This window comes from Hemicordylus capensis, chromosome 2 (assembly GCF_027244095.1).
Source record: "Hemicordylus capensis ecotype Gifberg chromosome 2, rHemCap1.1.pri, whole genome shotgun sequence".
In the NCBI taxonomy this organism is placed as follows: Eukaryota; Metazoa; Chordata; class Lepidosauria; order Squamata; family Cordylidae; genus Hemicordylus; species Hemicordylus capensis.
In genome coordinates this window covers 98,219,620-98,245,000 of record NC_069658.1, presented here as the reverse complement: position 1 = coordinate 98,245,000, position 25,381 = coordinate 98,219,620, and the positions used below count along the sequence as shown (strand labels likewise).

At 45.4% G+C, this 25,381-nt stretch overlaps 1 protein-coding gene across 6 annotated transcripts; it reads left to right on the top strand.

Moving 5' to 3' along the window:
* The first annotated feature begins 10,619 nt into the window (after nt 1-10,619).
* On the top strand, nt 10,620-22,985 carry IDNK (IDNK gluconokinase). Of its 6 annotated transcripts, none has more exons than XM_053295718.1 (5): nt 10,620-11,003; nt 15,168-15,198; nt 15,820-15,902; nt 18,261-18,304; nt 22,481-22,985. In XM_053295718.1, the coding sequence occupies exons 3-5, from the start codon at nt 15,873-15,875 to the stop codon at nt 22,833-22,835; spliced, it is 429 nt and encodes a 142-aa protein (XP_053151693.1). In that variant the 5' UTR covers nt 10,620-11,003; nt 15,168-15,198; nt 15,820-15,872; the 3' UTR covers nt 22,836-22,985. The 6 variants fall into 6 exon arrangements, with proteins under 6 accessions (XP_053151693.1, XP_053151690.1, XP_053151691.1 ...); XM_053295715.1 differs by having other exon boundaries at nt 10,620-11,091; nt 15,816-15,902; XM_053295716.1 differs by having other exon boundaries at nt 10,655-11,003; nt 15,816-15,902.
* The last annotated feature ends 2,396 nt before the right edge of the window (nt 22,986-25,381 follow it).

Genomic DNA, 25,381 nt, shown 5'->3' with positions numbered 1-25,381 from the left:
GCTGTGCCGGCTTTTCATTCGCCACCTTCGCAGAGCCGCGCCGCACACTCCCACCCCCATCCTGCGTCCCACCCCATCCCCGCGCACTCCCACCCCCATCCTGCGTCCCACCCCATCCCCGCGCACTCCCACCCCGTCCGCGCACTCCCACCCCGTCCACTGCGCCGCGCACTCCCACCCCATTGCAGAGGGACAAGGGGCGGCAGGGAGGTATCCTGCTGCCCCAATTATTACAATAAATACGAGTGCTGGAGGGGGGAAAGCGGCGGGAGGGGTAAGTAAACCCTCCCCGCCCTTAAAGGAACCCACCCCACAGTGCCGGACCGCAGCTCTGCGGTTCTGTGCACACCCCTATTCTTTTATAACTTATTGCTGTGCAACACAAGTTTATTTCATAATCAACTATTTGCCTGGTTAGTATTTGTATTTTCTCATTTTAACTGTTAATATCTATTTCTCCTTTACTCCTTCTCCTTGCCAACATCTTTGGCAGCCAACTGAGATGAAAAGCCTTATTCAGACATTATGTTGAGCAAGTGTACAGATGTCTGCACACTCATACATGTTTTGTATGAATGACTGTAGCCCTACTCAGATGTTAGTTTTGGAAAGACCGTATGTAAACACAGCTGTCCAGAACCACATCGGAAATCTCACCAGGCACATCACTCATCCCTTTGCAGGCACTGCTCACAGTTCCAGCAGCATTCATCTGAAGAGGCAAACGCTGTAACTATGATGGCAGGCGTTTCTGTGATTGGGAAGCTAGGGATACCAGCCATAATGGTTACAGCATTCGCCTCTTCAAATGAAGCTGCTGGAACTATAAGCAGCATCTGTGAGAGGGTGAATAATGCACCACTGTGCTGGGATTTCCAGTGCACTTCTAGACAGCTGTGCTTACACACAGCCTTCTAAAATGAACATCTAAGTGGGGATTGTACATGTGTTCATTTTTAAAGTGCAAGTCCCTCAAATGCATGGTATAGATACCAATGTACCTGTGTTCAACAGCATGTGTGAAAAACTGTACCAGTGTACTCTGTAAGCTTATTACATGAGTATTGAACATAACATGTGAATAGGGCTTGTGTTCCCTGGAATTCTGCATTATAATGCCTCTCTTCCAGGAAAGACTATTTAGTGAAGAATTTAACATACAGAGAACACCACTTTTAAATTTTTAAGCAGGTTTGAACATAAAAGTAGGCTTGATGTGGACAATGCCTAGTGAAGTCCTAGAAACCAGAGGAAAAACAAAACTTTATTTCCAACCATTGAGAAAGGGTGTAAACCTGGCACAGCTAGAGATTTGCATAATTTGTAAACATCAAAGGAACCTTTTCTTGATGCAAACTGGATTACCTTGATGAAGAATTTTTAAGTACTTGGAGCTTTGCGAGATATGTAATGACAAGATGTAGCAGATTATAGCCTTTGTCTCAAGCTCACGTGAAGGAAAGAAATGCTGAGTCATCCCTGAGGAGGTCTGGCTAGGCTTCTCCTAAAACTCTTCTGTATTATTGATAGGTTCATAATGCTGCCACCACCACCCATCTTATCAACAGAGCTTGAACCTCCCTCGGCTTGGGGTGGAATCCCTGGGAAAACTCTCTTCATTTTACTATTGGATAAGTACAAAAATGTGCACGCCTACACATGGGGAGAAAATTGATAGCTGCTGACCGTTTGACGACATGTTTGCACCAGAGAAACCCCCTTTGCCTCTCCTCCTTTTCTGAGTTAGAAACCAATTCGGAGAAGTTTGTAAAAAGAAAGGACTTTTAAAATGCCAGTTTTATTCAATTACTACAGACTGCTTCCATCTGAGGCTTTCTCAGTTTTTAAATACAGTTAAAAATACTTAATAGGTTACAAAAATAGGTTGTCTTAATGCACGCTTAAATGTTTATAGAGTCTTTTGCAATGCCCTAGGTAGACTGGGCATAGGCTAGTGTTTCTTATTACAATTACATTACAGGTAAACAATAATAAAACAATATCAGTGCCGGTTCGAATCCCCACTGGTACTATATTAGGCAGCAGCGATATAGGAAGATGCTGAAAGGCATAATCTCACACTGCGTGGGAGGAGGCAATGGTAAACCCCTCCTGTATTCTACCCAAAGAAAACCACAGGGCTCTGTGGGCACCAGGAGTCAAAATCGACTTGATAGCACACTTTACCTTTACCTTATCAGGAATATGCAAAAGCACACAAACCAGAGAAATAAAAATTTGAATGCAAACTCCCACTATACCACTTTTTCTGCCCTAAACTTCCGAAGCCACTAGACTTGGCTTCCTATTTTCTTGAACTCAACAAACTCTGGTTGAGAATCAAGCCCCTGCAGTTCTGTCTCCCAAGAGCTGCAGCCAACCTCCACGGCCACATGTCTTCCTGCGCACCTCCAACCTACCTTCTTCTCTAACAAAGAACTCTCTTCTTCCTGGCAACAGCTCTCTTGGTCCCACCCACCTGGTGTGCTGATTGGCCGAGCCCTGGAGTTCACCAGCCTGTCAATTAACTGCTGGATGTGAATAGGGTTCACTTCCGGTTAACTCTTTAGAGGGAGGGGAGGCTGATCACTACACAAGGATTATTTGTTTATTACAAAGTGTATGCAGGGCAAACAGGTGACCAAAGGTGATTGATCACAAAGCATGTGCCTGCAGAGTTTAGCATATGGAACTGAAACCAAGGGCATAATTTGCACCCACATACATTTTTTTCATCTCATTGAAAAACACATCTTTGCACTATCACTACACACCCTTAACATAGAAAGATTCAATAGGCAGATGTGAGGTGTTGAGCTTCATCCTTGATTACCTGGCAACATTGTAGCTTTGCTTTAATTATACTGCCACACTCTACAATTAAAACATATGTCTCTGTGCTTTATTATTAATAAACAAAACAGTACATAATAACATGGCCACCTTTTCAAAGTAAGTATTGGGCTTATTCCTCTTTAGAATTAAAACATCAGAAACAATAATGGGATCCTTTTGAGGGCTATATAGGAATAGATGGTGGAAGTTTCAGGAGAAGGAAAAGGTTCCTCTAAATAATGTTACAAGGGTCTTGCCCCGGCTTGGCTATAAGCCCTGAATACAGGTACTCATTACACAAGAAGGGAAGGCAACCCACCAATACAGATGAACCAAAAGACAGTTGGTGCAAAGCTATTTATTGTACAGTAGATGAGCAAGTCCTTGCACATTCTGAGGACCAAACCTCTTCTTCAGAGATCTACAGATCTGCAGAGACAAAGCACACAACTAAGTATAAATTACAAAAGAAACATTAGGACAAAGGATACTAAAATAAACTAGTTTTTATAAGAAATCAACATATAATGACATTACAAAACAAATGGACACTTACCAATACAACAAGAATATTAAACTTTTCAAATTAGAATACTATATAGGGAAGATTAGAAAAACGAATCATGAAGTAAAGAACATACCTACTGTAAAAACAATGGTGATATAAAAATGAGGATGTTAAAAGCATAAAAAGTATATAAATATTCACTATTATTTTTCTGCAAAGAACTTATCTTTTCACAATTACTGTCTAATAAAAGATCAGCACTCCTATTAGATTGCTAAGAAAAAACAAATGTCACAAATTATCAATTAAAGGAAATACATGAGGGGAAAACAGAACAAAGATGGCCCTTAACTCTTAAAATGCAAGATGCTAGTGACTCCAGCATTAAATACAAACTAGTGGGCCAAAATCCTGCAAAATACACAACTTATCTTGTTACAGTCACTATACTGTGAGTGACTCAGCCCTCTGTTACACAGATTGAGAAAAGTACATCTATACCAAATGATCAGTTAAGAGAACCACCCAAAACAAAGAAGAAAGGGTAGCCCTTAGCTCTTAAGATGCATTATGAAAGGTGGTATAAAAACTGAACAATCAATCAATCAATTGAAAATAAAAAGTTACCCAAGAGCCAAAAGCGAAAGCATGTACTAAACACCAATGGTGAAAACACCTTTACTTATACTGTGTATATGTTTTAAACTGGAGACTGCAAATCCTAAATTAAAAAATGGATACCAAAAATTACAATGAAGGTGTCAGATCTAACTCTTCATTGAGGCCCCTAGGTTCACATAACCATCAAAACCAGGTAGAAGCTGGGCTGCTTACATTTGCATGATAGTCAACTCACAAAAATCTCTCCAGCCCAGATTACTCAAAGCAGGGTGACCCAACTTCCCTACTCTGTTCTTATCCAAGGTAGAAGGGGAGGAGAGCTCTACTTCCTTAATTCTCTGGCTGTGTGAGCCCACTTGCCTTTTCTACCCACTGGGACCCAGCAGGCCTTCCCTCGAAACAACAGAGACCTGTGGAAACCATAGAGAGCTGTGACTACAGATACTGCCATCCATGGATGTGTCAGTCTGCCAACCATATTCTATGATCATGGAGGCACTTCAGAAGGGTTAGGTCTGCCTCCTGCTCCTTCATGGCCAATCAGAGGGCAGTCATGAAGCTTTCCAGTCTGTTGGCAGTGTTGTGGTCCAGGCCTGATTTATATACTAAATATGCTCATTAGCTAGCATACAAAATTAGGCCTGTCTCATAGTGTCACCAAGTGACCAAGTTCTTTTCTATAGTGACCATGTAGGATCTGGGCGCAAGGAAGAAAGGAGATCAAACCAATCCTAAATGATTCAATGGGCTTTATTGAGTATAAAAGAATAACAACGTCAATCTAGCTGAGCAGAAAGCAGAACACTCTATCAATATTACTAACAGTATTTCAACCCTAGCCAGCACCAATATTCACCCGGTGTTCCTAACTAACATATGTGTGTGTATTAAAACTTCCTAGAGCCTAATACAATTCAGATACAGATGGAAAAAGGGGGGGGGGGAGGTAAGGAAGGCTGAGGGCTGGCATGGTTTGGGGAGATCAGGAATTAGTAGAGGGAGAAAGGAGAAGAAAGGGAAAGGATGGAGGGATCCAAGGCTTGTAGAGGCAGCATATTACCAGGATCAGAGGCTTGAGAGCAGTGGATCTTTCAGCTGAAGGAGCGAGGCTTTAGCTGGGGACAGGAGTCTTTAGAGCGATCATCAAGCATGCAGTTTGCTCAAAGCAAGGCTGAGAGCCAGAGCACCATGGTTGGGGAAGTCTTGACTTCTCACTGCGCAGCAGAAGTCACAAACAGTCCCTTCTCCCATGGAAAGAGTTCCTGTCTCTAGCCCCGCGGCTTGGGCAGCAAACCCTTGGATTGCTCATGAGCAGATCTTGCTTGTAGGCACAAGATTACTTGTAGGCACAACACTTCCCGTAGGCACAAGACTCCTAATCTGCCATGTCCAGAGACTCCTTCTTATAGTGGTTCCATCCTTTGATGTCCATTTGAGTCTTCTGGATCACATAAGGCGTCTATTCCTGCTATCCTCTGAATATTGTCTTTTAATTACCAAAATTAGCTCAGGATATTTGGTCAGTCCAGAGAGATCTCAATCTCATCTTCTGTTAGCTTCTATCTTGAGGAGGGGACATTGCCCAAAGCAAATCTGCATCTCTGAGTTGCAAATGGGCCCCTTCTCTTGTCCCAGATTTGCTAGCTTGGTCCCAAAAGGTGTTAAAAGTCAGGAGTTAGTGAGAGAATTAGTTCTATTTGTGTGAGACAGCAATTACATTATTTCTTGTGTACCTCTATCTAGTGTGTAATTATAACAAGAGAATATTTAAAGTAACATAAAAAGGGGTACATGTGTGAGACGAGTTAATCAATACATTTGACTAAGGCAGAAGCATCCTGTCAGTGAGGTAAGGGGATTACTGGACAGCAGGTTAATTTCAGCAGTGTGAGACTGGTAATTAAGCCTGACCCATTGTGTCTCTTGTGAGTCCCACAAACACTGATAAACAATGCTAGATTACCCCTGCCTCTATAATTCATTTACTAGGCGTTACCCAGGCAGATCTGGGTGTCCATTCACCCTGAGCCCAGGCATTAATTCCTGTAATAAAATGGAACTAGACACAGGCCTGAATTCCATATAGTTCTGGGTTGGTAGCTTTAAGTCTAAGGTTGGGGTACATGTGCCCGTACATGTGCCCCAACAGCAGTGCAAAACATGCTGGGAAGAGATGCCAAACCCTATCACATAGGACGGGTTGTAGATTTTCAAAAGAAGTGCATTGAACACATTTAATACAAGTAGAATTCTACATAAATTTGCTGAAGTGTGTGTGTATTGTCTGTTCACTTTCTCAGACACAAACAACTACTCACACTACTTGCGCATAATAGTAATGATCACAAACCCTTCACATACCACTCCCATCATATACACACAATGTTGTGCGGCCACACAATTTAACATAGTACTGCACCAGCCCGGTTTGGCAACCCCATAGGTGGTTATCCTTCAAATCAGGCAGACTAAAAATTGGAGGTGGAGGGCAGGGGAACCTTAGAGGTAATGTAGGCTTCAGTTCTTGTAACCAATCTTGCTATTAGCTGCAAGAACTCTGGCTTAAGTATATTGAAATGAGGCCTCCTTAGCTGATGGTTCGCGCAACTGCTGTGGTATTTGGGAATATATCTGAATATTTCAGTTGATCAAAAACTATCAGCAACCGACAGACACCTAAGGACAAACTAGGTGCTGTTGGTAGGAAAAGGTTCAGCAGAGAAGGGAATAGGTAGCATGACCACAGTGTTGGTCAACTAGTAAATTGTATGCCAGTATTGTGTGATGGGCTGGTATGTGAAGGGCATGTGGTCATTACTATTATGTGCAAGTGGTGTGAGTAGTTGTGGCTGAGAAAGTGAACAGAGAATACACACACACACACACACTTCAGCAAATTAATGTAGAATTCCACTTGTAATAAACATGTTCAATAGGGAGGGCACAGGCAGCTGGTGTTCAGACCACCTGCCCCCTCAACACAGTGGCACCTCTTCTCTTTATAGCATGTGCAGGGGGCGCCCCTTCTCTCTCCACTACTCATGGTGGTGGCTGAGCGGCGGGCTGCTCCCTCAGGGAGGCTGCTGCCGCACCACCCACACAGCAGGGAGAAAAGGTGCACCACACGCAACAGACAGAAAAGGGATGCTGGGTGTTGCCGCTGGGTGTCCATTGTGGCAAACGCAGCAGACCTGACGGCAGGTGTACACACAGCACTGGAGCCAGTCTGCCAGCAGCCCATGTTCAGCCGTGGCGGTGGCCCCGCTCACCCCGTCCCCGTGTCTGACATCAGATGCAGGGGGCGTGGTCTGGCTCCCGAACTGAGCTGCCCGGCTCTGTTTGGGAGTTAGGGCCAGGCCAGGGGAGGCCTTAAAGGCAGGGGAGAGCCGCTTCTGGCTACACCGTGAATGCAGTGTTGGCCTCCAACTCCCAAACAGATCCGCACAGCTCTGTTCGGGAGTTAGAGCCAGGCCGGCACTACGTTCGCGGCGCAGCCAGGAGTGGTTCTTGGCCATGCCGCGAATGCAGTGCCAGCCATTTAACTCCCAAATAGGACTTTGCGGCCCCACTTGGGAGCTAAACCAGCACACCCCACGTCTGACGTCAGATGCGGGGGCCGTGTCTGGGGCCACATGCGGCTCCTGATTGGCAGCGGCCCAGGTTCTTTGAACCCGTTTGTCCAGTGTACGGCTCCACCTGTGTACACAGGTTCTTGAAACTCATGTGCACAATTACAGATCTGCCCTGAGTGGGAAGGCACAATAAAACATTAAGGCTGACATTTGGGGGTGGATTGGAAGGTTGGAAACCTCCTACCCCACTAGCAGCACATGACCAGAACCTCTGTTTGGGTCAGCAAACCCAGGAAACACACAATTAAGTTAGGCATGATATCCATTATTGAAATTGAGAGCTGCATGCCTCCAAGGTCTTGCATGATTCCCAGCATGCTCTGCACTGCCAGCAGATTGGAAAGCTATTCTGCAACACCATGGGGGTTGTTAGATGCTCCCAATGGCACAGGTAGCTCAGAACTGCCTGTGTTAAACTGTGAAGAATATTAAAGTAAAGGTAAAGTGTGCCGTCAAGTTGATTTTGACTCCTGGGGTCCACAGAGCCCTGTGGTTTTTTTTTGGTAGAATACAGAAGGGGTTTACCATTGCCTCCTCCCACACAGTATGAGCTGATGCCACTCAGCATCTTCCTATATCGCTGCTGCCTGATATAGGTGTTTCCCATAGTCTGGGAAACATAGGTGTTTCCCATAGTCTGGGAAACATACCAGTGGAGATTAAAAACAGCAACCTTCTGCTTGTTCATCAAGTCATTTCCCTGCTGCGCCACTTAAGGTGACCCGTGAAGAATATTAGCCAGTTATAATAAACTAGCTGACCTCTCACAGAGCATCTGTGCAGTTGTGCACTGAGCCTGTGGCATCCTCTTGCAGCGCTCTCGCTTGCTCACTCCCCCTGCAGCGCTCTCACTCTCCCCCCACAGCTCGCTTGCACTCCCCCAGCAGCTCACTCGCTCGCTCTCCCCCTGCAGTTAGCTGGCTCGATCTCCCCTGCAGCTTGCTCGCTTGCTCCCCCCCGCAGCTCTCCCCTCCACAGATTGATCGCTCGCTCTCCCCGCAGCTCCCTCGCCCCCCCGCAGCTCTCTCGCTCGCCCCCACACAGCTCACTCTTCCCCGCAGCTCGCTCGCTCACTCGGTCTCGCCCCCAGCTCGCTGGCTCGCTCTCCCCAGCTCTCTCTCCCGCTCTCCCCAGCTCTCTCTCCCGCTCTCCCCTGCAGCTCTCTCTCTCCCCCCCGCAGCTCTCTCTCTCTCCCTCCCTCCCCGCGGCTCGCTCGCTCTCTCCCCCCGCGGCTTGCTTGCTCTCTCCCCCCGCGGCTTGCTTGCTCTCTCCCCCTGTGGCTCTCTCTCTATCCCCCAGCGGCTCTCTTGCTTGCTCTCTCCCCCCACGGCTCGCTCGCTCTCTCCTCCCCGCAGCTCGCTTGCTCGCCCCCCGCAGCTCTCTCTCTCTCCCCCACGCAGCTCTCTCTCTCCCCCCAGCAGCTCGCTCGCTGTCTCTCTCCCCCCAGCTCTCTCCCCCACAGCTTGCTCGCTCTCCCCTGCAGCTCACTCGCTCTCCCCTGCAGCTCACTTGCTCCCCCCCCCCACAGGTCTCCCCATTGGGTGAGCCAGGGCCAGGCTATCCTGCTGCCGCCTCCCACCTCCTCTTCCCAGCTGGTAGGGCTTTGCCTGCCATCTGCCCACCTCCTAGCCGCTGCCATTATTTCTCCCTCCACCACCTCCTCTCCCTAGCCGGCGGGGCTTCACCTGCTGTCCACCCACCTCTTCTGGCCAGAGGAGCTTTGTCTGCCGACCCTCCACCTCTGCATCCTGACCACCGCCATTATTTCTCTCCGCTTCAGTGATCGAACTCTTGTATGCTCTGGAGCATCTGCGTGTTAGTACTTGATTGCTCCCCTCACCTCAGAGATCTTCCCAACCTCACCTGAGCTGCACTCCTGCTCCTCCTCTGTCCCGTTGCTTCCATCCCCCTCACCCTTCTTGGTTGTGGCTGCAGCATTGCTGCCTCCTATTGGCCAAGCTGTAGCCCCTATCCCCAGAGACCTCCCCACGCTCACCTGAACCCTGCTCCGGCTCCTCCTTCCAGGAGCAGCAGTAGTGGTTGAACTGGCTGCTCCTCGCTGCTGCCACCACCATGGCTGCTCGTTCCCCTCAGGCCGCTGACCGGCCCGGGCCCATCCCTTGCCTGCCTCCCTCCCTCTAACAATGACCTCATTAGCCCTAAACAGTAGCAGTGGTTGACTAGGCCCCTCCTTGCTGCTAGTGCTGCCTTGGCCACTCAATCCCCTCAGGCTGCTGATGGGCTCAGGCCTGTGCCTTGCCCTTCCTTCTGTCTCTCTTCCCCCTCCCTTCTTTTTCTCTTTCTCTCTCCTCCACTCACTCTTCCCCACTCTTTCTTCCCCCTCCCTTCATGTTTTCTCTCCCTCCCTAACAGATTTTGTTCATCTTGTTTCCTCATTTAATTCACACAACGGCATCCTCCTTCTCCTGAGGGGGCTCCTTCATCCCTCACAACCCGTCTTTTTGCAGACCCCTGCCTGCTATCCTTTTATTTATATAGATCCCTCTCCTCTATAAACAAGAACATCTTCCAACCAGTAACAGTTGCATTCCAACTGACCTTAACCATCATAGGCTAAGGCTCCTCCTCCTTATCTGCATAGGGAATCCCCACTGCCCAATCACCACAGTGCCACAGGATCCTCCTCCCTATCTGCATACGGAATCCCCACTGCCCAATCACCATGGTGCTTCTGCTCTCATAGGCTCCTTCTCTCTATCTGCATATGGAATCCCCACTGCCCAATCAGGTGCTTTTGCTTGCAAACTCTGTTAGCCAATCGCCTCCTTTCTATGGTCCCCACCCATGGCCCTCTTGGAGAATCAATAATATAGATAGTAAAATTGTAAATTGCTCTGGCTGTCTTGCAGAGCAGTGCTTTCTCTGTGGTAGCTCTCTTTTTGCTTCCTTCATCGCCAGATCTGGGTTACCCCTTACTTGATTACTTTCTCCTGTTTTCCAGGAGCCATTTCCTCCTACCATTGTTTGAAAATTTGTCTCTAAGTGGTTTTAACTTTCTCTGGGTGGCATTTTATTGGAAATTGTTTTAGTGTTATCTTAAGATGAACCTTGTTTACTCTTATTCTGGATTATGTAAACTGACTTGCAATATTTGCTTGAAAGGCGGGATATAAGTTTTAAAATAAGTAATAAGTTACACGATACTCTGAAATCAATAATATTCAAAGCAAAAGCAGCAGCAGCACCCCGATCATATAAGAGGAGATCTAGCCTGGTCTAAAGTAGCTCTGAAGAAACAGCACTTGTCAAGCAGGGTGAAATTCAGCCGCGCTGCCGTCTTGCCGCCTCCGGGCAGCAGGAGAAGAAGGAGGAGCAGAAAGGCAGCCGCGAGGGGCCGGCCCAGGTGGAGGAGAGTGAAGGGAAAGCTTGGAAAAGCGAGGCAAGAGGTGCGTAGGAAGGCTGCGCGCTGTGGCTTGCTGCGCTTCTCCTCGGGATGGTGCTGTTGGTGATCATGGGAGTGAGCGGCTCGGGGAAGTAGGTACCACCTCCTCCTCTGGGTCTGTGGGGAAATGGAGCGGACACGGGCTTAGCGGAGACCCCAGGGAAAGAGACGGAAGAGAGGTTGTGGTGCGGCCGGAGGCACTCTCCCGTCCGTCGTCTCTGCACGAGGCAGCAGCGCCTGAAACTGTAGCCATGCGGCATCCCTTTGCTGCTCTGAAGAAGGGGAAGCGGCGGCGGCGGCGGCAGCAGGAGGTGGTTTGTTTTCAATGGCGGCTGCTGCTGCTGCCGCCTCCGCCGCCTCATCCGGGTCTCGAAAGGCGCTTGCTCTTTTCGTGGCATAGCTCGAGTGGTTCAGGAAGTTGAGGCGCTTCACACACGAGGTCTTCTTTATGTGGATGCGAGATGCTGGAGCGGGGAGGAAAGAAATGGGAACTCGGGCCAAAGATCACACGCGTCTGGGTTCCCAGCTCGTTAGGAAGCGACCGAGCTGGTAAGAATGGAGACAGCAACGCGCAGACACCCTGTGTAATTTTTCACATATGGCGGCGCACCTGGGCCTGTATGGGGGATCCACCCACACACACAGGACAACACCTCTGTAAGATCAGATCAGAGTACACCTCTGTAAGGAATGTGTTACGATAAGCAAAAAAGCAACGAGTTAGGTAACGAGTCTACGGTGGCACCATCCGCTTGCAAGCTAACCAAAGTCCAGCTTGCGCGCTCTCTCGCTCTGGGGTAGCATCGATGGGGGCGTTTAAAATCTAAAGTAAAAGGAAAGAACAGAAGTGATCAATTATCTCTAACTGGAAGTCAACGCCCGATTTTAAATAGTTTTGTGTGTTTTTTTAATTAACGCTCCCGCCCCCGAGGGGGAAAAAAAAGTTTCAAAGCAAGTATGGTTCACAAAAGTGTGAGTTGCGAGAAAGAGTCTCCATTACATTTCAGTTCGACAGTGTGGCCAGATCGGGAACCCTTGTTGCACAGCCTCCAAATTCCTTGCTTTTGATCTCACGCCGGCGGGGGTGGGGCGTGAGCAAGAGAAAACGGCACTGGTGGCCGCATCCTGGGCACCCCTACGTCTCGCATTAACACTGCAGGGGGTCTCAAACTTAAACTACATCCTTTGGTCATTGTGGCTGAGGATGATGGGAGTTGTAGTCGGACAAAATTTTGGCTGGGGACTGAAGTTTGAGAGCTCCTCCTCCTCCAAGAAAGTACCTTGGAGAAGGACAGCTGCCACCTTCCTCAGCAATGTCTCCCCTCTGGCAGTAGTGACTCCAGACACATCTCCTGCTGCTCAGCCCTATCTTTGTTTAAAGGAGCATTCCGTCTTCTCGGGTTTTCCTGGAAAACCCGCCGTCTTTCCTCTTCCCCAGCAGCCCTGCCAGAGGGAAGCAGCCCACAACCCACCTAGCCAAACTGAGAAAGAACCCCTCCTTATTTACTTATTCCTCACATTTCTATTCCACCTTTGTACCTTGGGCAGTGGGCACGGCCCAGATCTTATCCTTATAACAACAACTCACTTACTACTAAATTACCATGCAAGGTAGGTTAGACTGAGAGACAGTGACCTAAGGTCACCCTGTGAGCTTTATTATCAAGCTGGGATTTGAACCTGGATCTTGTAAGTCTATCGTTTAACCACTACAACTGTCTTGTTCCTGCTCACACTTCTGCTAGCGACTGATCAGCCATGCCAGGAGCTTCAACTCCCTCCCCTCCCCAAAACAGTTGGCATGTACAGTACTTCACCACTGAGTCCTATGTATCTGTGTACAAGCATACCATAGCTTAGGAACATAGGAAGGTGCCATATATTGAGTCAGACCATTGGTCTATCTAGCTCAGTATTGTCTTCACAGACTGGCAGCGGCTTCTCCAAGGTTGCAGGCAGGAATCTCTCTCAGCCCTGTCTTGGAGAAGTCAGGGAGGGAACTTGAAACCTTATGCTCTTCCCAGAGCGGCTTCATTCCCTATGGGGAATATCTTGCAGTGCTCATACATCAAGTCTCCCATTCAGATGCAACCAGGGCAGACCCTGCTTAGCTATGGGGACAAGTCATGCTTGCTACCACAAGACCAGCTCTCCTCTCTTGCATACTCATTATAGGCATTTCCCACATGTTTATACCTATACAAGAATTGCACATTTGCACCCAATCTTTGTGTGTGTCCAACACAGACTTCTCCATCCATTCTTCACCTAGGACTGCTTTATTCTAATTTTTACTTACCTACTACTATCATATACCTTTAACAGTTACAGTATATGGGCCAGCTTTTCTCATGATTACTCATCTCCACAGCACACATTGCATGCACTTGATGAGGATACTGCCAAAACAGCCTTCTCAGGGCCGGTGGAGAAGGGTTCTTCAGTATCCATATCTGTATATTACAGAGTTCTAGCATAATGTAGTAGGTTAGGCTAACAGAGAGCAACTTGTCCACAGCTACCTAGTGAACTTCACAGCTAAGCACGATTTGAAGTTGGGTTTTCTCTGTCCCAGTAACTCCAGTTGCTGCTTATTTTAGTCCAGCATTGAACATCAGACTGAAAACTGGCTCTCTTGCTACCCAATCTTGTATATGTTTTCTTGGAAATTAGTCCCGTTTAATTCAGTGGGTTTTAGTCCCTATACTGGAATTCTAGCCTGAGAGTCTTAAGTGTTAAAATTCTCCCCACAAAGGGCTAGAGTCCTGAGGAGTGAAGCATGTTGACTCTGCAGCTGGGACCATGACAATGTAGATTATTCCTTTTCATGCTACAGCACTAGGAAAGTTGAAATCAGTTTGTCACGGTTGAAACATTGCTAGGAGCTGTGTCTGAAGTGATGTGAACTAGAAAGACAGGCTGCTACTTTTGAGAGAAACAAAAGTGTGGCCATGAACCTGAGCTATACTAGAAGTTCTACAATTTGTAATAATTTCTGAAAAATCAGAAATAGTGTGATACCAATTTTAATGTTAATACTCAGCATTTATACAGCCCATTTTTACTGTTCAAAACGTTTCATGTAAATTATCTCAGGATGACTTGTAAGATGGGTGAGCATTAGTACACTGCAGATGTGCGCTGAAAGAAGGTGGCTTGCTTAAGCCTATCTGGAGATCTTGTGATGGGAGTAAGATCTGTACCATGACTTCCTGGTTCACAGCTCAAGCTGTGAACTATACTAACTCTCTAGTATTATGACTGTAAAATGATAATGTTAGAAAATGTTGCTTCAAATTAGATTGAGGAAGAATAAAGACCTAAACATTTGTAGTGTGGTCTAGTGTTTCATGTACTGGACTAAGATCAGAAGACCTCACCCATGAAGCCTACTTATTACCTTGAGTCAGTCCTCCTCTCTCAGTATCCTACCTCACAGGGTTGTTATGAGGAAAAATGGGAGGGCAAACCATGTATGTTGCCTGACCTTGAAGGAAGGAGTGGGATGTAAATGTAATTAATAATAGCCACAGGGGAGACCACACCAAGGGCATATTTAGGGTTTAGGCCTAAGGCAGCTGCGGGGCTCAGGCAAAAGCTAAGTAGCCTCACATGCACAGAGGAGGTGAGAAAGCCGTTTTAACCCCCTCACTTTTTGGCTTCCAGAAATATGCTCCTGAGGGTCACACAGCCTTCAGGATTATATTTCTAGAAGCCAAGAAAAAACACTTTTGAAGGGAGCAGCAGAAATCACTCTCTCTTCATGTGTTCTTGGCTGTGGGACAAACCTTTGGCTGAACTCAGCAGCAGCCTTTCTGCAAGGGCACAGCTCTTGCTCTGCCCGCCTAACACTGTGGAACATGTCAGCCATGGAAAGGAAGTTGAGATGCGTGTTGGCCGATGTCTTTACCAACCCATCCTACCCACATTACTGTCCACCAGCCATTGAGTCTGCATACGCCCTGTTCAAATAAATGGGCATTGTACATGAACACTACTAGTTCTTTAATTTGTGCTGGCAATTATAGACAGGATAAATGGTAAGTTTGACTGTACCTTCTTATCCAGTGTGATAACTATTTTATTTTTAGAAGTTCCCCACCTTCATCTTGCTTCTTACTGTCAACTTGCTGACCAAAAGATTACATTCCTCTGTATTGTTTTGCAGATCGACTGTGGGCTCACATCTGGCAGATAAGGTATGGTTTATACATTCTGTGTATATGTGTTTGCTGTCTCCCCCCCCCGCCCCCGCCGCCCATCCCCTCTCCCCAACCATAATTTTCCTGTCGCTTCTTGCATGCTTCTATTGAGGACAACACCTATTGCACCATGGGATCTAGGTGTTAGAAGAAATCACCAGTGTAATAGCTGAACCAGCATTTGCATGGGATTTGTTGAGGTGGCAATTCCAGTCCATCCAACACACTATTCTGCTTTCAGAACTGTATTTGACCTTGATGCCACTCCTGCTAACTAGAGCAGCAGCCAAAAAACTGCAGACAGCACCCATTTCCCCCCCCATTATGTGTGAAAATTTTCAATTTACAGATGACTTTCATCTGTCTCAAACCTGCATCAAGAAAGGGTAAATAATACTATCGTGAAATGTAGTTTTGATAGATACAGTGCATTAACTGCTGCCCCACCCCGCCCCAGTAATTACATAGCTTAAATTTATGGGACATGTGATCATGTAAATAGTGATTCATTTTATGATGTAAGAATCCAATAAGTATATTTTTTTGCTAAGTTTTGTTGCTGCCCAACTACTGTTAGGCTAAAATAATCCATCATTATTATCATTCCTATTTAGTTAGGATGGAACTTCTATGATGGTGATGACTATCATCCAGAAGAGAACAGAAAGAAAATGGCAGAAGGGAAACCTCTGAATGACCAGGTATTACATGCACCAAAGAGCTTGTTGAAATATTAAACACAGTGGCTGACATATTACACAATGGTACGTGCTTGTTCTAACATAACATTCATGCAGTTGCGCTACATGTAAGAAAGCCACACATGCAGTTGTACCATTCTTATGTGCAGTGTAATAGTACTCTGTGCAACTGCGTAGTTACATTGTGTTGCACGTCAGCCATTTATTGCTTACATTTTCTTTATTAATGAAAATGTCTATATACTTCCCCCTTCAACCTTTGGAAGCATTTAAAGTGCACTCCTATGAGAAGCAGCTTTCTGAATGCATGTGTGCACCACCCTTATCCCCATGATTCTCCATTGCACTGTTATGCACTCTCATTCCCCAGTTCCCCGAGAAGAAAGCAATTCTAGGGGCACAACACTACTCAGGTTCCGGCTTCCTTGGAGGAGAGCTGACTGGAGGCTTATGGCGACTTTGTAATGTTTGGTTTATGTAGAAGTATACAACCTGAGTGAGCGTGTAGTGCTTAGAGTGCTGGACTAGGACCGGGGAGACTCGAGTTCCAATCCCCATTCAGCCATGATACTAGCTGGGTGACTCTGGGCCAGTCACTTCTCTCTCAGCCTAGCCTACTTCACAGGGTTGTTGTGAAAGAGAAACTTAAGTATGTAGTACACCGCTCCAGGCTCCTTGGAGGAAGAGCGGGATATAAATGTAGTAGTAATAATAATAATAATAATTCCTCCAAGCAGCAAAGGCCACACGTCTCCATGGCCAACTCTTGCAGCCCAAGGTGCTTCAGCTCTCATTCCAAGCTCTCAAGAATCTCCATGTGTCTTCCTTTCTGTCAGATACCTAGGCGATCAGCTATATTTCTTTCACACACTATACAGACACCTTTGGCTGAGGGGTAGGAAGGAAGGGGGGAAAGAGTCACCTTACACTCTTGTATTTGCCCTTCCAGCAGGTGAATGTGGCCACTTGCCAGGTTCTTTGTAACTCTGCAGTATCTTGAGGACCATTCTGGAGATTCAATGGCTCCTGGAGCTACTGGCTATTTCCCTATCAAAGGAGCCAGCCAGCTAACTTTCAGTAGCCATAATACGAATACGACGAATATTTATATACTGCTTTTCAACAAAATGTTGCCAAAGCAGTTTACATAGATATAAATAAATAAAATGGCTCCTAGTCCCTAAAGGGCTCACAATCTTAAAAACAAAACAAAACATAAGACAGACACCAGCAACAGCCACTGGAGGGATGCTCTGCCAGGGATGGATAGGGCCAGTTGCTCTCCCCCCACTAAATAAAGAGATCAGAAATAGAGACCATAACCTCAGACCTATTACACTATATTGGATCTAGGTGTAATCAGTGCTCATGCTTTTTATTGCTCCATATAGGCAAGCTGACAAGACCCACTCTGATGACAACATAAGCCTAAGGTGAAGATTTTTGGTTGATAGGCAAAGCCTGTGGAATTAGAACAGAAAATTATACCTCCGGTTTCTTTTAAAGGAAATTAAATTTACTAATAAGTCTTTGTGTTTGCATGTAGACAAAATCTGACTGCACTCACATCATGTATACTTTTGCAGACTTGCTTATTGCTGATAAAACCCTGCAATCATTTACCATGGTAATGGCTATGGTTGCTGCTTCCACTGGCTGTCTCTGATGCCAATATGTTCAACAGAAGAGGAGCACAGTTGTGTGTTAGTTGTATTTGCCAGAACTGAGAAGCTATGTTAAGATAGCCTGAAGTTTTTGTTTTTAAAGCTTTTCCATAGGTGAAGGCCTATGAATATTTTTTTCCTTAGTTGCCTGTATTCTGATCTTTGTCAGTAAATATAAAGTTTGTCAACACCACAATAGAGGTCCATGCTGGTCTAGAAGGCATGTAATGGCTTCCAGCTTAAACTGATATGAAAATCTGCTTGAAAGAGGTGAGGACAGGAGAGTGCTTTGCAGTAAATGAATAATTTCCTACCCCTCCCCTTCCCAATCTGGAAATCTTCCAACTGTCATGTATAAAACTTGTCTAACCTGATGAAAGATGGAAAGGTGAAGCTTTGAGTATCCACTTAATGCTAATGACAAAAAAAAAAATGCAAACAGTGTAAAGCTTAAATTGGATTACATTTGAGCCCAGTGAACGAGCAAACACACAAAGGTATTCCCTCACCAGACAGAGGAATCAAGGCAAATACAGCAGTGATGAAGATATAAGATAGCTATTTGCATCAAGAGGCTATGATGCACTTGGAGTAGAAAACTTGAGGGTGTTTGAAATGCTCCACCAATATTACAAGGTATTCCTTCTATTGAAATTGCACAGTGCACTTAAACCAGTGTGTCTTCTTTTTTTAGGACAGGATTCCATGGCTTTGCCACTTGCATGATATACTAATGAGGTAAGAGAATGTTTGGTCCATATCATGATTTGTACTCAAGGTTTTGTGGCTTCTGCCATCACATGCACAAAACCCAATGAGGAATATTGAATTCAGTCACTGGCATGATGTGCACAGTTACACCTCCATAACGCAGGTATCTGCTCCCCAGGTCCACTGGGGATTTGGAACACAGCCTGAATCCTGTTCAGAATGAGCAACTGTGTTACTAGCCCTTTGGCAGTTTTCCCCTTTATATGATTATGGGGGAAACTGCAACAGCTCTACTAGTACAACTGCCCATTCTGACCATCCTAGAGGCTATGTTCCGAGTCTGCAGTAGCTCGGAGGTGCAGCATTACAGAGCTGTAACACTGCACATCATGTGGACCACTGTCTTTAGAATTTCAACTTTGTTTTAACAAGGAAAAAAAAGCAATTTTCTGGCCTCAAAAGGATGCAAAGATGGGAGTCAAAGTGTGTAAAGGCAAAAGCCTGGTGAAACTGCAGCAGCAGCAGATGGTTGAGAGCCCGAGGCAGGGTAGGATTTCCAGCAAGCAGGTCTTTAGTGCCTGGCATAACTGACTCTGTCCTCATGACTAGTAAAAGCAAAATATATGCAGACTGGATACTTTTGATTTTAACAACACACATTTCTGACTAATGAGAAGTAGTATGAGGTGTGGTCAATTGCGATGCTAGAAAAGATCACTGATAAGATTAGATTAATGAAGGCTGTGAGAGTAGAATCACAGTTCTACCATATTTGGGCAGATTATCATATTAATAGTACTAGATTTGATTCTGGAGTCTCTTGTGATATATAGAAAATATGATTGTTAAATGCATTGTTACTATGTGAATACTGTTCTAATTAAAAAAAAAACTTTTAAAAAGCCTAACACCACCACACATTTCTGCTTGTAATGACAGCACACTAGTAGAAAATCAGTACATAGGAGTGTAAAGAGATCCAGAATCACATCTCAGCTCTGCCACAACTTGCTGGATGGCCTAACAGGGGTTCCCAACTGGTGGTACTCCAGATGTTACTAAACTACAACTCCTAAAAGCCCCAGCTACATTTTGTTGTTGGGGATAATGGAAGTTGTAGTTCAGCAACATCTGGAGTACCACCAGTTGGGAAACTCCTGGCCTAATACCTAATGGCCAACAACTCAAGTTTGGGGACCAGGGATAGACTGGGGCTTCTGTTGGTGTATCGATCGCCCCGCTGCTCAACAGAGTCCCTAACTGAGCTGGTGGACTTGGTCTCGGGTTTGGTGTTGTTGTCTCCCAGGCGTATGGTGCTGGGCGACTTCAATGTTCATTTCGGGACCAATTTGTCCGGGGCAGCTCAGGAGTTCATAGCGGCCATGACGACTATAGGCCTATCTCAGGTGGTCTCGGGACTGACACACATTGCAGGTCACACGCTTGATTTGGTCTTTCACTCTGATCAGGGTGGTCTGTGGGTGGGGACTACTGTGATTTCCCCATTATCATGGACGGACCACCATCTGGTTAAGATTGGACTCGCAGTCACACCCCACCTTCACAGGGGCGAGGGACCTATTAGGATGGTCCGCCCGAGAAGGTTATTGGATCCCATAGAATTTCAAGAAGCCTTGGAGGGACACAGTGTTGGCTCTGCTGGCAATCCTGTTGATGTCCGGGTGGAGAATTGTAATAGCAAACTCTCCGGGGCAGCAGATGTGATCGCTCCCAAGCATCCTCTCCAATCCGCTTCAAAACTGGCCCCTTGGTATACGGAAGAATTACGGGGGCTAAAGCGGTGAGGAAGATGACTGGAGCGCAGGTGGAGAAAGACTCAGCTTGAATCCAACAGATTGCAGCATAGCGCTCATTTGAAAACCTATGCTCAGGCGATACGTGCGGCAAAGAAGCGATTCTTTTCTACATGTATTGCATGCGCAAGTTCACGTCCGGCGGAGTTGTTCAGAGTTGTGAGAGGGCTAGTATGTGCCCCTCCTCCCTTGAATCAGAATCTGGAACCATTGATTACACGCTGTGATGTGTTTAATGAATTCTTTGTGGGGGGAAATCTCTCGTATTCGGGCCGACTTAGATTTTGTCTCCACAATTTCTTCAGTACGTATCTGATGTGGAAGTATCCAACGACTCCTCTTATGTGGTTAGGTTGGATAAGTTCCAGTTTGTGACTCCTGAGGATGTGGACAAGCTGATTGGAACAGTGCAGCCCACCACCTGTCCTCTTGACTGACATGGCTTATACTATCTGGCAGGGAGGTTGTTGTAGAAGGCCTGGTAGAGATCATAAATGTGTCTCTGAGGGAAGGTAGGATGCCTCCTAGTCTTAAGGAGGCAATTATTAAACCGCTTCTAAAGAAGCCTACCTTGGATCCCTCAGAGCTGAGTAACTACAGGCCTGTCTCCACCCTCCGTTGTTGGGCAAGGTAATTGAGAGAGTGGTGGCCTCCCAGCTCCAGACAGTCTTGGAGGAAACTGATTATCTAGACCCATTTCAGACTAGCTTTCAGGCTGGCTATGGGGTGGAGACTGCCTTGGTCGGCCTGATGGATGATCTCCAACTGGGAATTGACAGAGGAAGTGTGACTCTGTTAGTTCTTTTGTAACGCTAGGCGGCTTTCGATACTATTGACCATAGTATCCTTCTGGAGTGTCTGAGGGGTCTGGGGGTGGGAGGCACTGCTCTGCAGTGGTTCTGCTCCTACCCTTCAGGCAGGTTCCAGATGGTGGAGACTGTTGTTCTTCAAAATCTGAACTTTTGTATGGTGTCCCTCAGGGCTCCATATTGTCTCCAATGTTGTTTAACATCTACATGAAACCACTGGGAGAGATCATCAGGAGTTTTGGTGCAGGGTGCGATCAGTATGCTGATGACACACAAATCTATTTTTCCATGTCAGCAACATTGGGAGAGGACATAACCTCCTTAAATGCCTGCCTGGAGGCGGTAATGGGCTGGATGAGGGATAACAAACTGAGACTGAATCCAGATAAGATGGAGGTACTCATTGTGCGGGGTCGGAACTTGAGAGACGATTTTGATATGCCTTTTCTGGATGGGGTGACACTTCCCCAGAAGGAACAGGTACACAGTCTAGGGGTGCTTCTGGATCCAAATCTCTCCTTGGTGTCCCAGGTTGAGGCAGTGGCTAGAAGTATCTTCTATCAGCCAGCTGCGTCCGTTTTTTGAGATAGACGACTTCAAAACAGTCATCTGCTGGTAACCTCCAGACTGGATTACTGCAATGCACTCTATGTGGGGCTGCCCTTGTACGGAGTCTGGAAACTACAGTTGGTCCAGAATGCGGCAGCCAGGCTGGTCTCTGGGTCGTCTAGGAGAGACCATATTACTCCCGTATTGAATGAGTTACTCTGGCTGCCGATATGTTTCCAGGCAAAATACAAGGTGTAAGTTATAACCTATAAATCCCTAAACATCTTGGGCCCCAGGTATTTAAGAGAACGTCTTCTTCGTCATGAACCCCACCGCCCATTGAGATCATCAGGAGAGGTCGATCTGCATTTGCCACCAGCTCGTCTGGTGGCTACTCAGGGACAGGCCTTCTCCGTTGCTGTCCCGAAGCTTTGGAATGCGCTCCCTAGTAAAATAAGAGCCTCCCCATCTCTGACAACTTTTTAAAAGTCTTTAAAGACACATCTGTTCACCCAGGCTTTTAACTGATATTGTTTTGATTGTTTTAATGTTTTTAGAATATTGTTTTAAATTTTTAAATTGTCTTAAATTTATTGTTTTTGTTTTTAATTAATGTTTTATTTTTGTTTTTATCTTGTAAACCGCCGAGAGACGTACGTTTTGGGCTCAATAAAAATATGTTAAATAAAAATAAATAAAAAGTCACACAGCAATGCCCTCCTCCCCATTGGGAAGGTACCACTTTAAAATTCAGATGGAGAATACACGATTAAATACCCTTCCACATCAAAACTTCTTGCTGTGGAAAGCTAGCCTGTCAGGAAGAAGAGCTGTAGTGTAGCCTCCTTGCCATTTTCCCATGCACATGGATATTTTGTATGTGAGGGAGCATTTAAAAATCCAACCTGTATGTATTCTAAAGCAGTATAGCCCAGAAAGTCTGAACACGTAAGCCAAGTTCTAAGTTATAGCTATATGCATATGCCATTCTACTAATTTGTATAGGTATTGACAATTCCTTCTTTTCACAGGGAACATGCATCTGGACAAAATGCAATTGTTGCCTGCTCAGCTCTGAAAAAAAGGTATAGATGGATTTTAGAAAATGGAGAGACTGGTATAAAGAGTGCAAGTGGTCAGTCACTGGAACAAGAAGTGCCCACACCACCAAAGATCCTTTTTGTCCACTTAGCTGGACCTATGGACCTAATTGCTAGGCGTCTAGGGAAAAGGAAAGGACATTTTATGCCACCTGATCTCCTACAGTCTCAGTTTGATACTCTTGAACCTCCATCGGCACCAGAAAACTTTCTCTCTATCAGCCTGGAAAAGCCTGTTTCAGAAATAATATCTGAAATTGAAGAATATGTTAGAAGCATATGTTGAGATTCCACCCCCCCAGTTGGTTTCTGAACCATAATCATCTCACACAAGATTTGTTTTTAGTAAACCTTCTTTTGATTAAAAAATACATTTTTATTTATAAAATGTATGGTACCCATGCGATGAACACAACAGTAAAGATGCTTAATTATTTGGTTGTTTATTTTTAACTTCTTCATTACACAAGGTAGGATGTAGGTGTGGGTTTTTAAGCACTTAATAATGTTGTAAGAACTTTGAAAACCTTAACTGAAGATGGAACTATTTAAGTCAGAAGGCTTACAGTGCAATCTGATTCCTAAATTATGACCTGTGTGGTTTAAGGACAGGATCACTCCTCTTGCAACAGTTGAGCATGATATTTTGCTCCCCCCCACCCCACCCCTTGATACCAACATAGTGATGCCCTTGTGTGACTGTCATTGTAACAGTTATGCTGCCAGGATGCCAGTGCAGGGGTGGGGGAGATAAGGCACAACTGTGGGTCTATGTGGCTCTCTATCTTTAGAGAGCCACAGAGCTTAGCGGAAACAGGTCTAGTCAGGGATTGGCCCTGCCATACACTGCCCCAGTGACTAAGTTTCTCAGTCTGGTACAAATTGCATACCTCTCATCTGAACAGTGAAGACTCTGCATTTAAGTGACAGTAAGTCCAGTCACCAACTCCAGTTGTTAAGCCATTACCTGCTATGAAACCACCCATGGCAGGAGTTTGATGACCAGCAGCAATTGTATTAACAAACTAACATGAAGGCCTCCTGCCTATGGAAGTGTTTTGAAAACTACTGTAGTACAGGCATGTGCTATAAACACACAATAAATCATCCAAGAGAAAGTTACTCAGCTGAGATAGGACGCAACAATCTAAACATTTAATTCCAACATTATACTAATGGGTATGTCATAGATATTTTTGGCATTTACCGTCATTAAGTATATACATTCCAATATATAGCTCTATTTGTAGCAACTATATAAGAGTATCACAATGGCAAAACCTCTCATATGGCAACTCTACTAATAAAGCAAGAATAGTATTCCCAACCGATAAGCTACAGCTTCTGAAGACAGACAGGAAGTTATACTCTTTCAACAGCAATGAGTCTGTCTACAGAGCACTGTTCATCTGCCATAGTCCAACTAACTTCAAAACATTTGCTAATGGTCAAACCACACATTCGGGTGATTTTTTGTTTGTTTGTTTAAATTTTAACACCATCACTGTGTCAAAATCTACAGTGAGTATGATGCCAGCAATTTCCCCTGCTTTTAATTCTCATTATACAGGTGAAAAGCATTAAGTTTCTAGCTGTAGTCTAGGGAAAACTACATTTTCCCATTTTGCTCCAATGCAGGAAACTGGTTTGTAAAACCCATATAGCTAGTTAAACTAGGATAAGGTCCTTGGTTTGATATCCTGGTAAGTTTGGACAAAAATTGTAATTGCAGGTTGTTACAAACCACAACTGGAAGTTTTAACCTTCTTCCTCTTTGATATCGAGGGGAGACCCCCAGCATTTCTGCAGTAATATAATAAATCCTGGTCTGGCATGGTGTCTGAACCACATGAATACCCTCAATGGACTAGCCATGGACCTTCTCCTAGTTGATGCAAATTGTTTTCCAAGGTGAGAATTATTATAGTATTTATTTGCTTCAGTTTAGCCTCCCTCATGGAAGCTGAAGTATAATATCCATATTCAATTCAAGTCATACTCTTTATAAAATGATGTCAGTAGAGGCTGAAATTCAAATAAGCAGTGCCCTCTTGTGGCACTGTTACTAGGCAAGCCTTACACATTGCACACATTTCCCATGAGAAGTATCTGGATGTAGGTATGTTTAGAGCACATTTAACATCCTTAAGATGGTTGGGAACAAGTCAATGAGGCGATTCATGATGTTCAACAAACAAGGCTACTTCATACCTGAACAGTGTTAAGGTTCATACTATAAATAAGATACCATATGGTTTATCCTAGAACAGAGTTATGATTTGCGTTCAGGTGCCACTCACATACTTTATAACAGAACAATTTAAGTTATAGGATAGGAAATGATGTGCTAGTATTCTAGGCCAACCTGATGTACTGAGGCAGGAGTGCACTAAGAGGTGTGGAAAATAAATATAGGCGTATATATTCAAAGGAGAAATGCTGTCAGTATGTACGGTGTTTCCAGCCAATGGGATTTTACTCTCTTGGAAAAGCTCCTACCACAAAACCCCAATATCCCTTTTGCATTCAGGGGATCCAAAGAGCAGCTTGGGGGCTGCTAAGAGAAACCTTCTAAAAAATAAATACTGGGACAATCAGGTACTCTGATCACAAGCTTAGCAGTCAACGCAGCTGGGTGTGCGAAACAGCTGCAGGTGAAACCAGTTCTTTAGTTTAAGGTTTTCACACTATTGCAATGTTGCCTGCCCCCTCCTTTCCTGGACAAAGCAAGGCCAAACAAATAAGGGAGAAAGTAGAACTATTAGAGTCAAGAGTGGACTTCAGAGCATCCAAGGAAGAAGTTCAGAAACAAAAATGCTCCTATAAGCAGCA

What these genes read in the sequence shown, in the direction of transcription:
- IDNK (XM_053295715.1), top strand. Translation starts at nt 11,051, where the DNA reads ATGGTGCTGTTGGTGATCATGGGAGTGAGCGGCTCGGGGAA. An exon ending in GGAAACCTCTGAATGACCAG is followed by an intron (nt 15,903 to 18,260) that starts GTATTACATGCA and finishes TTCTTTTTTTAG; the next exon opens with GACAGGATTCCATGGCTTTG. An exon ending in TTGCATGATATACTAATGAG is followed by an intron (nt 18,305 to 22,480) that starts GTAAGAGAATGT and finishes TTCTTTTCACAG; the next exon opens with GGAACATGCATCTGGACAAA.